Source organism: Tubulanus polymorphus, chromosome 11 (assembly GCF_964204645.1).
Source record: "Tubulanus polymorphus chromosome 11, tnTubPoly1.2, whole genome shotgun sequence".
Classification (NCBI taxonomy): Eukaryota; Metazoa; Nemertea; class Palaeonemertea; order Tubulaniformes; family Tubulanidae; genus Tubulanus; species Tubulanus polymorphus.
In genome coordinates, this window is record NC_134035.1 from 5,140,599 (window position 1) to 5,155,923 (window position 15,325).

Consider the following 15,325-nt stretch of genomic DNA (forward strand, 5'->3'; position numbering starts at 1 on the left):
TCTATGCCTATTACTCAATTCTCTTCTTGTTCTCACTTTCTCTCCCTACCCCTTCCTTTTGCTTTCTCTCCCTATTGCCCACTTGCTCGTTACCATGTTACGTATAGTCTGACGTTTAATTCCACTAATCCACGTCTAATAGATAACCTCGTAGCCGATGACGACGCAAATGGACAATTCTGAGCAGACGTTGTTCATTGTTACAAATGCGTCTAATTCGAAAACGTTTTACTGCATCTTCGCGCAAATGCACACATAAATATAACATCGAGCAGCAGCAGCAGCGACCGGCGACTGCCGCTACGATGGGATGACGTTAATTTGATTATCAGACTGATGAGTGCTGCCTCTCCGAGAGACTGTCATCTATCTATTGAAAAACTCGTCCGTCTGGTGCAATCTCTCGATGTTCTTAATCAAACTGTCCGATCGCGATTAATCATCATAAATAACGATACGACAATTGAAACATACAACGACCGCCGAAGTACGATTTTTGTCATCATCTGCGCAATAGTTAGCGTCTGACTGAATCAATGTGCCTCGCACTGCACCAGTCACCATCAGCCCATACCAGTGCCTCAGTCTTCATCAGCCCATATCAGTGACTCAGTCTTCATCAGCCCATATCAGTGCCTCAGTCTGCATCAGCCCATATCAGTGCCTCAGTCTGCATCAGCCCATATCGGTGCCTCAGTCTTCATCAGCCCATATCGGTGCCTCAGTCTTCATCAGCCCATATCAGTGACTCGGTCTTCATCAGCCCATATCAGTGCATCAGTCTGTATCCTTAGGCATCAGCCCATACCAGTGCCTCGGTCTGCATCAGCCCATATCAGTGCCTCAGTCTGTATCCTTAGTAGTATGCCTCAGACTGCATCAGCCCACATCAGTGTGTGTGGTGTCTTGTAGATAAATTAGCATTATCACAAACACATATATGAATCAATGACCTTGCAATAAGTAGATCTCAATCGGGTATGGAATGTTTCAGCAGCCTCAGCTGCGTACTGGCATTTCGTTGCATTGTTTAAGAATCAGTCTCCGAAACCAATCTTAGGGTACACAAGATTATTACCTCATAAAAAAGGCTTGTATACCAACATTTGGTCCAAATATCCAAAGAGTGAAATTTTTGAATTTGACGTTTAGGATTTAATCTATCTCAATTATATCTATAGAACTCTATCTTACAGTTAAACAGTATACGTTGATTCTCTGTGTCTCTATGCGAAGTGAAGCCAAAATTTCATTTAAAAATCACCATGAGAAATATATATCCTCGGTATCTGTATAGATTATAGATTAAAATCTACTGTTGAGTGAAATTCTCAACTAAAAGCTGAAACTTGTAAATAATAGATATTTAAGTCATTGATAATGAAGTTAGCGTGCGCGTCTGCCAGCCCCGGTTGAGTTATACCCTCATGCGTTATCACGATACTGAATACATCTCATTAATACTTATACCATATTTGAGTCAGCTGGAAGTAAGAAAATGTATCGAAAAATTATCGCGATAGTGATCGGGACCCATGATTTGACCCTGTCAAAACGATGATTGGATCATCGGTGGTGATTGTCGAGTTTGTTGGGTTCGCCGGCCTCTCAACCAGATGTTGAGAACCCTCGAACCATTTTGAGGGCTACTTACTGATGCTTCTTCTCGGTGACCGGGTAGAAATGCCATATCTGTTATGACCTTTTGAATAAGTCGTCACTCTAGGGAGCTCGTGGTTGGGCGGTAAAGATGCGATGTTTTGATAGATGGCAATGCAGTGAATTCATTATTACGGAGACTGTATCGCTGTGTCGTTCAGCGCTGCTGTACTGCCGTCAGTCGACTAGACACCGGATTAGACCGTTCAAACTGATGATCAGTTCGTCTTATCCATGCGAAGCAGGGAAAAAAAACACCGACAAAACAATCACGCACGCCGTTACTGAAGGAACTGAACGCTCGATCGACCGATAGGAGATTCGAGCCTACGACTTTAAGAATCGTCTCAAAATCTCGCTCGTCTCTTCGTTTTCGGCGATTCGCGCGCCCAAATTTCCGACCCACTCACGAATCGATCGGATCGCAGCTCACTGGAAACCGGGTTTTATAGATACCGATTCCGCTTTGTCGTCACTTGACCGCGAAATGGCGCGTGTAGAAGGTTCGTTTCTGGTTTGGAGATCGAATGTGTCGCCGATTACTGCGTGTTCGCGTGCATAAAGGTGTGTCGAATTTATCTGTGCGCGTTTCGCAAAAACGAAAAACCGCAACGATATTGATAAAGCAATCTGGTGCATCAACGGCAGCAGCAGCAGCAGAGTCATGCGACTATCCATCACTCGGCTCAACTACCCGTAGAAAATGCCGGGCGAATGATAATAATAATAATAATAATAATAAAAACGATGATAAAAATGACGATATGACAACGGTTGATGATACTGAATAATTTACACGCATCAGATATGTTCGTCGCTCGTCAGCACGTGGAGAGACATCGGTATCGCGTTATACAGTACGAGGGATAGATACTGGCAGATCAACCCGACGAAACGCGTGATTAATATCAGGAATTATCTCTACGGTTATATCACGGCGACGATGACGATGATGATAAAATATTATCGGCTGGAAGTATTCGAACGTGCCTCGGAATCTGAAACGAATTAATTTTTCTCGCGTTTGCAAGAAACGCAAGAAGTTTCTATCGTCGTCGTACTTGTTTTCGCGTCTGGTCTTACGGGAAATTCCGGGAAATACCGACTCGACCAATCGAACGACGTCTTTTACGAGCGAAATCGTCCGTCGTCGCCGTAGCTAAGTAACGCGCGCGATCACGACGATGGCTGCGTTGTTGACAGTCGTCGCTACGGAGTTGAGATTTTAACGGATTAACGAGGGAACCGACGCCGACGATACGCGAGATCACGTGTGTATCCGGTATTTTAAACGACGATGCTGATATGTCTGTACTGTTTGGTTGGTTGGGAATCGTATTCGGGGGTAATAAGGTTAGTGAGGATGAGGTTAGTATAGATGAACCGCCAACCAGGTAGGCCCGATTCTTCTGTTTAACGCAAGAACGAGTAAACCAACCGTACGCTTTCGTTTAGGCCGGCCCGCATTTCATGATGAAACGCACGAACATCAAATACGTTTTTCAGTCAGTCAATCGTTCGTTGTTCCCCGGATTTCGGCACTGTCCAGATTCTTACAGAACAACTGCTGGCCATTCTTCGAGCTATAGCAGTTGAGGAATTCATATTGTTATATCGAACTTAATGCTATAATTATAGACATTGAAATGCCACCGTAAGACTATACATGAAAAAGAAGGTTAAAGAATCGTTCGTTCACTCCCCCGAAACCAGAACCACACCCATTCATGACGCCTTCGATGATATCTGTGAATGTTTTATTCTGTGATGCGGTAGAACCGGTTGTTTAATTGTTGCGTCGGCTTACATCGCGATCGCTCATTTGGGAAAACGAGGGGATTGGCGTGACGCTTAACTATCCCAGTTTCCAATGGCAACAGTACATTGTTAATATGTTCTTGTTGGCAAGTTAATCTGGTAAACATATTTACTTGTATATTCATTGTTATGAATGTTTGCAGTTCATTTCGATTGGCAAACTTTTCATATATTTCTGAAAACCTGCGCTGTTAGGTCTGTACATTTGGAACTCTTTTTTTCTTCGCGATGACCATGAATTTGGCAACAAGTTGATATTATAAATAGTGATCATTCACAGTCCAAAATCAACAAAAGAAAAAGCAACGCTTAAATTTTCCAGGGGCAAATCCAGGGGTACTTGTGAAACTTATTTTTAAGTGCTCTTTTTCATTTTGTCAATGTGACAAGTTCTTCAAAACTGGCCCCTCAGTGCGGGAGTATGGAGGAGTACACCTAATATTGCCTTTGTGGACATTAGAGTGCACATTTGGGTTGTGATAAGTTCTTCAAAACTGGCCCCTCAGAGCAGGAGTATGGAGGAGTAGTGTACACCTTTTTGGATATCAAAGTGCACTTTTGGGATGCGACAAGTCCTTCAAAACTTGCCTGTGGATCTGCACCTGTTGTCTCTCTTCCTTTACATCCTTAGTGTATAACAGTTGTATATCGCGGTATAATGATTTGACGAGGGAAAGAACAATCTCCCTCCCTTTGCTCTCTCTCAGCCCTGCTTAATTCATCGTTTGCATAATAAAACATATAAGCGTATGGTAGTGAACGGGTACAGAGATGTGGCAGCAGACCGGTCTCATGAGGCGAATTTAACCGCTGTGAAGTGTGCAGCTTGCTTGGCCGATGGTTAATATTATCCATGCCCGCCGTGCGAGTATATATATACATATATATATATGTATAATATATGTATATGTATTGCGATATTCCCATACACGTCTATCCGAGGTCTGTTTCTAACTCAACCGCACGACGCACGGTCAAATCTGACACATCTCTCGTCCTTATCTCGTCACCGTCTTAATCGAATATAGACATAAAACAACATCAGTTGGAAATTGTTAATATCTCGAGAGTCGAGTAATCTTGGCCTGTAGAGAGTATTATGACTCTTTAAGTCCCAGGGCTACCCTGAAGCCACCCCGGAGGCACCCTGGGTTGAGTTGTTGACAAAAAAGTATTGTTCATTATTCATGATCTGGGACTAGATGCACTGTAGGTCCTCTTCTATGGGCAAGTCGCCTGGTCATCTTCCACCTTTTCTAGATTCAGTGGTAAAGTCTCTTATAAAGTAGCCTGAACTGTGAGGGTTTGTTATATAAACTGGAATATAGCGATTCCCGTGTTTTATTAAGGGTAGAATATACGGTATGCTCACAGTACCAGGGGTAAGTGGTCTGTAAACAGATTTTATGAGTGTGCTGCCGTCGTCAGAGACCGAATGCGTTCACAGAGGATCGGTTATTAATGGCAAAGCGCAAGTTTACTTCGAAAAAAAATGTCCACAGGTACCATCCGTATACGCAGGTACTGTACATGTGTCCGCATGTACTGTACATGTGTTTACAAAGGTACCATAAGTATGTACATGTAGGCCCTGTATGTATGTACATGTGTCTGCAGGTACTTTACATAGATGTTTTCACAGGTACCATATGTACATACATGTATCTGCAGGTACTGTACATATGTACATGTGTCTGTGGGTACTGTGCATATGTGTTTACACAGGTAGCATATGTATGTACATGTGTCTGTAGGTACTGTACATATGTGTTTACACAGATACCATAAGTACTTACATGTGTCTGAAGGCACTGTATATATGTTCATGTGTCTGTAGGTATTGTACATATATGTTTTCACAGGTTCCATATGTACGTACATGTATCTGCAGGCACTGTATATATGTACGTGTGTCTGCAGGTACTCTGCATATGTACATTTATATGTATGCTGGTACTGTGTATATGTATGTGTTAACAGGTACCATATATTCGCTCATATGTTAACAAGTACCATATGTACGTATATTTATTTGCAGGTACTGCATACATGTACATACATACATACATACGCAGCTACCGTATATGAGTATTTGTATCAACAGGTACCGTATATACATATATGTGTCTGCAGGTACTGTATATATGTAGGTGCAGGTGCTGTGTGTGCTGGTGCTTCAAATTTGCAGTAAAAATCGTACATTTCGGAAATATGACACCCGAGTCTCCATTAGTCATGAGTTGCATTTCGAGAGTCATTCGCGCAAATGTCGTCGTTTCCGAGAGCTATTTCAGCGTTTTTCGTTTAGTTGGTCAAAAGGTTTTTTTGTCGATGTAATAAAAGCACTCGACGTAGGTAGAATACCTGCGCCGTGGAGTGAGTTTAGATATCAACAAATCGAGCCCCTGTCGGTGTCAACGTCCTCCATTTTATTGTCACTATAAAATATATAATGCAATAATCTCACAATTTTTTAATTGCCGCCATTAGTCTGGAGAAGTGTGCTTCATTGGCTATGATGATGAGATTTAGATGCGAAATCCTGAAAACCTGTTAAGAAATAAACAAGAGATTTCATTCTAATTGGGATTCTTATTTTATCATCTGCAAACTAAGCGTCAGTCTATCGGTGATAACGTATTTAACATCTTTACCAAATTGAGATTCATTAACTGAAATTTCAATGGTATATTTTATTACAGACATACCTGCCCAACATGTTTTCAACTATTTTTCATTTTCTTAAAGGGTTAGCGTGTATGATTATGTGGCCATGTTGATTAGTTTCTTCAATATTGTATCTTACAGGTACGAGAACGATTACGGGTAGCATTAGAACGGGTCGCACAACTCGAAGAGGAGCTTCAAAATGCAAACCAAGAGGTGAGTAAACCAACAAATCAGTAATGTCCGATAAAAGATTCGAGCCCAGTTTAGTAGTTCGTTGTTGATATTTCACTGGTTAAAATAACTGAAGTGAACTACCTAATTGGGTAGCTGTGGAATTGGGTCTTCCGGAAAAAATGGCCACAAAGATCATGTCAAAGAGGAGTAGAAAAATGACTAAACCATCATATGAAAAATCCCACACTCAGAAAAAACAAGGTTTCACTAAGTTAATGCTTTATTTTCGACATTCTGACTATACCCTAATAGTCATCTTACCGCAATACTAAGGTTACTGACTAAAAGGATATAGTGGATATTTGAAAGATTAAGCATTAACTTGAGGAAACCTTTTATAACTCGGTATATTATCACTGCAATATGGACTGAGTGTTTCATCGATGGTTAACTGATAAACCATGTTTGAGATTATGCATGGATCAGGTTCTCACCTATAAACAGATCAATTGTACTTCGCGTCTGAAATGAACAGTTGTTGAACGCGCGCAGTGGCGAATTAAGGTTGTCAAATGGCAGAGTTAGAAGCGCGGCGGGGTGAGAAGCGCGCGAGTCGGTTACGTTTGATAGATGAGTCCTGAGAGACGTCCTGCTTCGTTCAACGCACGCCGTCTGCTCCATTCTATTACAATATTAAACAAAACGTCAGACGTTCAAAAATCATTATTTATTCTGTATAAATAATACGTCTGTCTTGTTTGTCATAGAGAGTCACGTTGACTGATTGTAGCGCTAGAATTATCACATTCGAATAGAAAACCAACTGCTGGTATACGTTGAGGGGGTATAGAGTAATGAAGCATAACATTAATCAGGGTCGTTTTACACACACGTATCAACTTGAAACCGGTTGTTAACTCAATTGAAAATGAATTGAGTTAGCTAAAGATGATACCTGTCTATAAAACCGGTCCTTATAAAACCGGTTGCATAATCAGGGTTAAGACCAGTCTAAGTTCTATAGCCAATTAAACATCTTACCAGTCTTTAGATTTAAGACCACTTTTGGACTTAAGTCATGACTGTGCAACTACTATCTACTATTTGGTTACTGGCTATATGCGCAGCGTAACACTGTCATCGTGATCCTCAGGGTTCCTCGAGAAATCCCTCCTTTCATTTTTGCTTCGACTGAACTCGAAGCTGCGTTAATGCTATGAATTTATTCTCTCTCTTGATTTTAGTTATTTACACTTCGTGAACAGCAGACGAAATCTCGACATTCCAGCGGCGAAGACGGCAAACTGGCAAAAGTGACAGAATCATCTACGCAAGAAAACTCCGATAACAAAGATCAGTCGTATCCGAAGGTGAGGATCGTCGTTCGAATTATAATCCAAGAAGAACAACATTTAATTTTGAAAATTTGAATTAGTCGAATATGAACGGTGTTACTGAGAGTCATATCCCCCCTTGATTACTGATTTATTTGGACAGAAATGTGAAATCTGTTACTGAGGGTCTTACCCCCTTGATTACTGATTTATCTTAAGGGAAATATGAAGGGGGGTCATATCTCCCCTTGATTACTGACTCAGTTGAACAGGGTGTTACTGATTAATTTGTACAGCGGTATGTAAGGTGTTACTGAGGCTCTTATCTGATTAATTTTAGGCATACGTATACATGTATTTGTTATATATTTCAATGAAACGTCTCTTAAAACAGAGTTTTTCACTTTTCAGAGATTATCGAATGGTTCGATCGACCCCGACTCGGAGGTAAATCGCGTTATCGAGTATCAGGAAACAATCGAAAAACAGAACGCCGAGTTGACAAACTGTCGAAAACAAATCAACGAAATTACGTCAAAATTCAAAGAGACGGAAGAATCGTTGGCTCAAGCTCAAAAAGATCTGGTCAAATCGCAAGAGCAAATCGTTAAATTACAGCGAGATCTTCGCGAGGTAATGTCTCATTGACTTGATACTCGAATTAGGCTTCCTCAGGGTCCTTACAACTCCTTGACTCCTTAAAAACATCTTGTAATCCATAAATACTATTAAAGGTGCTTGAAATACCTTTAATTGGAGTAAAATGCCCAGAACCCTCTTCAATTTTGAGAAATTGGCTGTTAAGAAATGTTAGTAGTTGTACAGTAGACTATGCCTAAATTGTTAAAGTTTGCACCTCGATTGTTTTTACCCTAAATAGGCGGTTACAGAATTATAAACCGAGTTTAGTAGTGTATAGGATAAAAGTTTGCCACTGAATAACTGTATTAGCGAGATACCCAGTACCGATTTAGGAGGAGTAATTGGCATATGGACGCAATACAGACATTTCCTTGGAAACTCCTTTAATCCAGGAATGACTGCTACGAAGGGATCGTGTTCGTTCTCTGGTTGTTACTATTTTTCTGATTGTTCTCGTTCATCGTTTCAGTCGAATGCGCAAAAAGAAGATCAAGAAGAACGAATAGCGACTTTAGAAAAACGATATCTGAACGCTCAACGTGAATCGACGTCACTACACGACCTCAACGATAAACTAGAGTCAGATCTAGCGATGAAGGAAGCTAATCTGAAAACAGTACGTAACTATTCCTCCCCTTCGCAGGCATCGTGACGATCGTGAGACTCTGCGACGTTGCTTCCACGCAGGGTTTCAAACTCGATGGCATCGTGAGACTGTCACGTTCTTCCCTGGCAGAGAATTGAACCTGATGGCATTGTAAGAGGAGCTTCCTTCACAAATTTAATCCTGATCGCATTGTGAGACTCTGCCATGTTCCTCCTCATAGGGATTTGAACTTGATGGCATTGTGAGACTCTGCCATGTTCCTCCTCGCAGGGATTTGAACCTGATGGCATTGTGAGACTCGGCCATGATCTTCCCTCACAGGGTTTTTTAAACCTGATGGCATCATGAGACTCTGCCACATTGCTTCCTCGCGGGGTTTCAAACCTAATGGCATTGTAAGACTCTGCCACGTTCCTTCCTATTAGGGATGTAAACCTGGTGAGACTGCAATGATCCTTCCTTACAGGGTTTGAAACTGATGGCATCATGCGACTCTGCCACATTCCTTCCTTAGAAGAATTCAAACCTGATCGCATTGTCAGTCATGTTTCTCCCAGGCTGATGTTGCAGCCCAAAGGCCCCTAATCAATACCATCATATTGGATGCCATTAAACCTGACAAAATGGCAACTTTTAAAAGACCATTCATTTAAAAACTGTTGTTGTTAACATTCGTTATAGACTGAAGAAAAAATGAGAAGCACGCAAGAAAAACTTGAAATTGCCGAGCAAAAAGTGCAACAATTCGTCCGAAAGGCGGAAGCTCTTCCGACGGTGGAAGCAGAACTAGCTCAGCGAGTGGAAGCATTATCGCAGGTCAGTAGCTTCACACCACGGAATCCACTGTATTCTAAACAGCAGCAGCGGTTTACTCCTCGTTTTCAAAAACGCGTGGCACGATTAGTTCATCCATGCAGCTTCGGCGCTCGCTCTCACACTTAACACACACGTCATGTGTTTTCTGTTATCATTAACGTCGCGTTGTGTTTTTTATTAACAGTGTTCTTACCAAGGCGCCAAGGTATCGTTCATTCGTTCGCTGTGCATGATCGATATAACATTGTTTTTTTAATTGTTCTGTTATTCGTATGTTCTCCTCGTACTGTATTTCTTTCGTTTTCTTCGGGGGAATATCTTTGGATCGAGAATTGATTATAGAAAGACAAATACCGTTGATAATAATTCCATGATAATGCGAATTTTGTGATTTTGTAGATTCGTTAAAATGAAAACAATGAGCCTTATGTTGTAATTATAGATGTGGATATCATTTAGTGTATGTTTAAATGTCTTATTGCGGCTTAGAATATTCATACTCTTGTTAGATCTGTCATCTCGATAAATGCAACTTTCTGGCTTAAGGATAAATCCTTCCTGGTAGAGGGATTCGAACCTGATGATATCGTGAGACTCTGCCACCTTCCTCCCCTGCAGGGATTCGAACCTGATGACATCCGGAGACTATGCCACATTCCCTTGCAAGGATTTGAACCTGATGCTAGACTACTACATTCCCCCGCGACAGACGGATTCGAACCTGATGACATCGCGAAACTCTGCCACATTCCCCTTGCAGGGATTTGAACCTGATGGCATCCTGAGTTGCAGCCACGTTCCAAGTTTCTTCCAACTGTTATTGACATAAGACTGTTATTGAGTGCTATGTATGGATATTTTCAGGCTCAAGAGCGAAGTGGCTCGGCTGAAGAGAAAATACAAGAATTAGAAACTTCTTTAGAGGATAAACAAGCTGAATTAACTAGGGTAAGTTGTTATGTTTGAGTTGATGTTAATGTTGCTAACCTCGCAGTGCTAACTACATCCAAAAAAAACTCGAACAACTTCATTTCAGGCTCGACAACGAGAAAAAATGAACGAAGAACACAATACGCGCTTGTCGGCGACAGTGGATAAACTGCTATCAGAGTCTAACGAACGATTACAACTTCACCTTAAAGAACGGATGCAAGCTCTCGACGAGAAGAATCAACTAACTCAGGAACTCGATCGTATACGCAAATTATTAGACGATACGCAAAATGAAAAGGTATGTTACGTAGCAGGGATAATATCTCAGACTGTGTTCATTGCTTGCATGCGCCGGAAAATGAGAAATCCATTTAGGCCTGAATCTGAATGTAGTACGCCGCCAGGAACCGATTCTGGCATGAAGTTGGCACGTGACTGACTGTACAAGGTTGGTAAATGTGGAGCCTTGCTTGGAAGGCTTCCACTGAAGGTGCTGCGACCCAAAGTTTTCAAGTTATTCCCAACACTACTTGCAATAGCATTGGAACTTGTGAAATCAGCGTGTTTCTAAGGCTTAATTTGTCCTCGTTTGGTGATAGGTATTCTGACCTGTCTATGTCTGGTGTCGATAGGTCTTCATTATGCCGATGTATTAACTGGATATTTGTTGTCTGGTTCATTGAATGAATTATACTTATGTTAACATTTCGGTGGTCTTCTTCGTTGTAGGAACAACTTTTAGAAGAATTAGAAATAACCAGACAACATCTACTGCAACTAGAGGAACAATTAGATCAACTTAGGTAAATAGCAAAACTTTTGCCCATTCCTCTCGCAAATTCCTAATTTATGTACAGTACCGTACCACGAACTGTGGAACTGTGTATTCTGATGACCTTCCTGAGGTCTAGAGCTGGAACTGTACATATTGATTGATGAAGCCGCAACAAAATCACAACAGTAACAAATTTCATCATTGAAAATAGTATATTTCAACATGTTCAATTTTGCTGAGTCACGTCAGCCTTATCAGGTAGAATATATGAAATAAACTATGTACAGAAGGGCGTATAAGCCTACAGCAGATATAAACAACTATTTAGGATATGAATACAAGATTTACACATTCTAAATGGTTGTTTATTTCTTCTGTGGGCTTATACGTCCTTCTGTACATAGTTTATTTCGTTTATTTCATATCATACCTGATGAGAAATAAGTGACTCACGGAAATTGATCTTGTTAGGAATTGATCATGAATTTTGTTGAGATTTTGTTGTGGCTTTTATCGATCATTCGACTCGGAAGGTCTACCATCGGTTGGTTTGATAATAACCGACCATTTGTTTACTATTTTATCTAGGACATTAGCATTATCTAATAATAATCCAGGACGTCTGCTGGAGAACAGCGACACCGGTGAATTGTTACGATTACAACGCGGTCGCGAATTAGCTCTAATGGAAGATCCAACGAAGGTAAGGTTTCCAGTAAACGAACGACGCCACGTCCTCTCGATCGTAAGATACCGTGGAAAACAGTCGTCTGAAATTTCCCGCCGGAGTCGGCTGTCATTCTCTGTACTTTCTTCCGTTTCAAGGTTTTGTCTGGGAACGAGTATTATGATGATGAAGAACAGGTGAAGTTTCTATCAAATCTGACTACCAGGGGGCGCCACTTTCACTACTAACCAAACGTATACGGACGCGTTTAATTCGACTCCAGATTCGTAATCAGTACCGTGACTGTTTTTCGAACTGAGCCTGTGCTGTCGCCCAGTCGTACAGTCACCTCTTGAATCTTAAGACAATCTTCAGAAATTTTTCGTCGCACAGAAAGTGGTCGCCCTCTCCTGAGATGATGCCATATTTTAACTTTTTAACAATCTTTTTACTGTCCTAAAATATACATGACCGATAGAGTGTGCGTGTGTGTGATTCCTTATATATATATATAGACCGGCTAAGGATGAACAAAATGGCAGCCAGTATTTCTAAAAATCTTCTGGTTTCGGCTCATCAACGCTTTGAATACTTTTTTTCGCATCCGGCAGCCATTTCTATCGATTCCAATCGTCTACTTTCAAGCATGCGTAAATTTTACATGTGACGTCTGCCGAGAATGATTGGATGCATTTTACACGTTTTCTTTTTTTTTAATCGTTTTTTACTTTCGTATCGTAGAAAAACAGATGAACTTTCATGGACAACCTCCAATCCACGACATTAATACTTTTGACTTAATATTTGTTTATTACGGGAAGAGAACGAATTAAATTTTTGGAAATGTTTTGAGATGTTTCATAGCATCATGACAGACCGTGTTTTTAGTTTGTTTCGATGGCTATAGATGTCACTGTTAGCCACATGTTTTGCGTGTGTTTTCCTTTTTGAAAAATATCATATATATTAATATATTTATACATATATATATATATTAATAATCGTATCTTATTAATGTGTAATGTTTTGGCTGTTTAAACCCGACACAGCATCTTCAGTTCTTACAACAAAATTCCTTCAGGTTCCCCTCCAATCTTTTTGAACATGTTGAACCTGATGGCATCGTGAGACTCTGCCACATTCCTCCCTCGCAGCAAATCGAACCTGCTGGCACCGAGACTCTACATCGTGTCTCACTTCCAGACAGAGTTTTGAACTCGATGGATCCCCTCATCATGGAATCCTCGCATAGTGGACAAATTTTGCCATATACTGTTCTTTTCTGTTTCATCATATTTCTTCGAGGGAATGCGGTCTGATGTTCTATAACTTCAGTGTATTTTTTTCAGTGTACACCTACAAATGAATCTACAACTACCTCTCAATTTTCTATTCCTTACTTTACCAACTCCTTTCTCCGTATAAGTAACACCATTGCTCAACACTTCGACGTCGACATTTTAAAAATGCATGAATCAACGAATCATCGATATTTACCATTATTCCTTATTGTGAAATGTGTGCGATTTGGATCGTTTGTTGTGTTTTCATAGTTTACTCTATATATTCGGATTTTCACTCCTACGCTCTGTAGATGAGTTATTCCCCCCCACTGCAATGTTACCGGTACTTATAGAATTAGTGTCTGTGAGTAGATGTATCAATAGATCAGTACTCAAAACAGTATACCTCACATGAAAGAGAAATTACAAATAGATTTCAGGCATCCAAACTACACATTACTTGCCATCTTTGGTATCAGAAATGTGGTTTCAACTATGGAAAAAAAACAAAATTCTTCTAGTCGCGCAACTTCTTCATTTTTAACATCAATACAAGAAAAAATTAGTGGTCTCAAAAGAAAGCGTTTACAAACTTCTAATTCTAATCTTTGTAGTTTTACGATTGAAATGTTGACACAGATTTGTTCTTTTGTTTCTTTCTATTTCGCAAGCATATCCTAAATGATGAATGAAACATCCCCATCAGTTGACTATTCAAAGCATGGTCTCATGATTGAAACGTTGGCTTCATCTACGTGTGCATGAATCTTTTTTGTGTGCAAGATAAAACTCGGGACATCTAAAAAGACGAACGAACCTTAAACTGTTCTATTGGCTCGATCAAGATGAGGGACCATTCTCGTACGGTTAACTCACCGTTTAGAATGTGTCTCTCATATTGTATGAATTCATTAACTCTGACACCGCTTTGCTTTGTAACAGAATCACATGGGAGCTGAAATAACGCCTAAATTTACACTGGGGCTGAAATAACGCCTAATTTTACACTGGAGCTGAAGTAACGCCTAAATTTACACTGGAGCTGAAGTAATGCCTAACGTAACACATGGGAACATAATAATGCCTAAATTTGCTCTGAAGCTGAAATAACACCTAAATTTACACAAGGGGCTGAAATAACGCCTAAATATACACTAGGGCTGAAATAAGGCTTAAAATTACTTTTAGAAAAAATATCATACTTTAGTAGACACTGGTAGAATTTTAAACATCATACCTCGCCATCAAAGATAATGATTTCAGAAACTTGACCAAATTATTCTGTACAAGTAGCTACCTTTTCTAGAACGGTCTATATCAAATGTTTATTCAGACAGTTATGAAATATAAACTCATCAAATCCGTCACTGGTAGGAGACTGGGCTGTCAATCATTACGCAATAATTAACTCCAGCTCCGCCTTGTTTTACAGATAAACACGTTGAACGAACAGGAATGGGAGAAACTTCAACAAGCTCACGTTTTGGCGAACGTCCAGCAAGCGTTTGACGTGAGCGACACTGAAGTGAATGAAGATCACGAGAGCATATTCGGCGCTGTTGATTTACTGTCGCCCACCGGGCACACGGACGCACAGACGCTAGCGTTGATGTTACAGGAACAACTAGATGCAATTAATAACGAAATTAGGTCAGTATCGTTTCGTGACGAAATCAGCCGATCAGTACCTATGAGCCTGTTATGTTTCAGCCATTATTTTAAGTGAAATCGAAGAGAGTTTGAAAGTCGTCATTCGTTCCCAGTTTGTATCGATGTGAATATTCTTCGGACCTGAGTTCATCATAGATGGTTAAAATAAGTTGTGTTTGAAGTTCTAAGTTGCAGAATATCATTGATTTAATTGTCAGTTCAAAATCAATCCTAGCGTAAAAAGGCATGCTTGAAGTGAAATTAAAGAGTGTTTGGAAGTTTTCACTTTTTTGTCGC

The 15,325-nt window shown here is 40.4% G+C and overlaps 1 protein-coding gene across 1 annotated transcript in view; it reads left to right on the forward strand.

The window, feature by feature from the left end:
* Positions 1–15,325, forward strand: part of LOC141913221 (liprin-alpha-1-like) — an 85,984-nt gene that overhangs the window by 50,618 nt on the left and 20,041 nt on the right. Inside the window, exons 5-14 of the mRNA XM_074804695.1 lie at positions 6,286–6,360; positions 7,566–7,691; positions 8,067–8,288; positions 8,767–8,913; positions 9,586–9,720; positions 10,585–10,668; positions 10,757–10,951; positions 11,383–11,456; positions 12,017–12,131; positions 14,811–15,028. Of these exons, the coding sequence (XP_074660796.1) occupies positions 6,286–6,360; positions 7,566–7,691; positions 8,067–8,288; positions 8,767–8,913; positions 9,586–9,720; positions 10,585–10,668; positions 10,757–10,951; positions 11,383–11,456; positions 12,017–12,131; positions 14,811–15,028 (1,391 nt within the window). The remainder of the gene's footprint in view (positions 1–6,285; positions 6,361–7,565; positions 7,692–8,066; positions 8,289–8,766; positions 8,914–9,585; positions 9,721–10,584; positions 10,669–10,756; positions 10,952–11,382; positions 11,457–12,016; positions 12,132–14,810; positions 15,029–15,325) is intronic.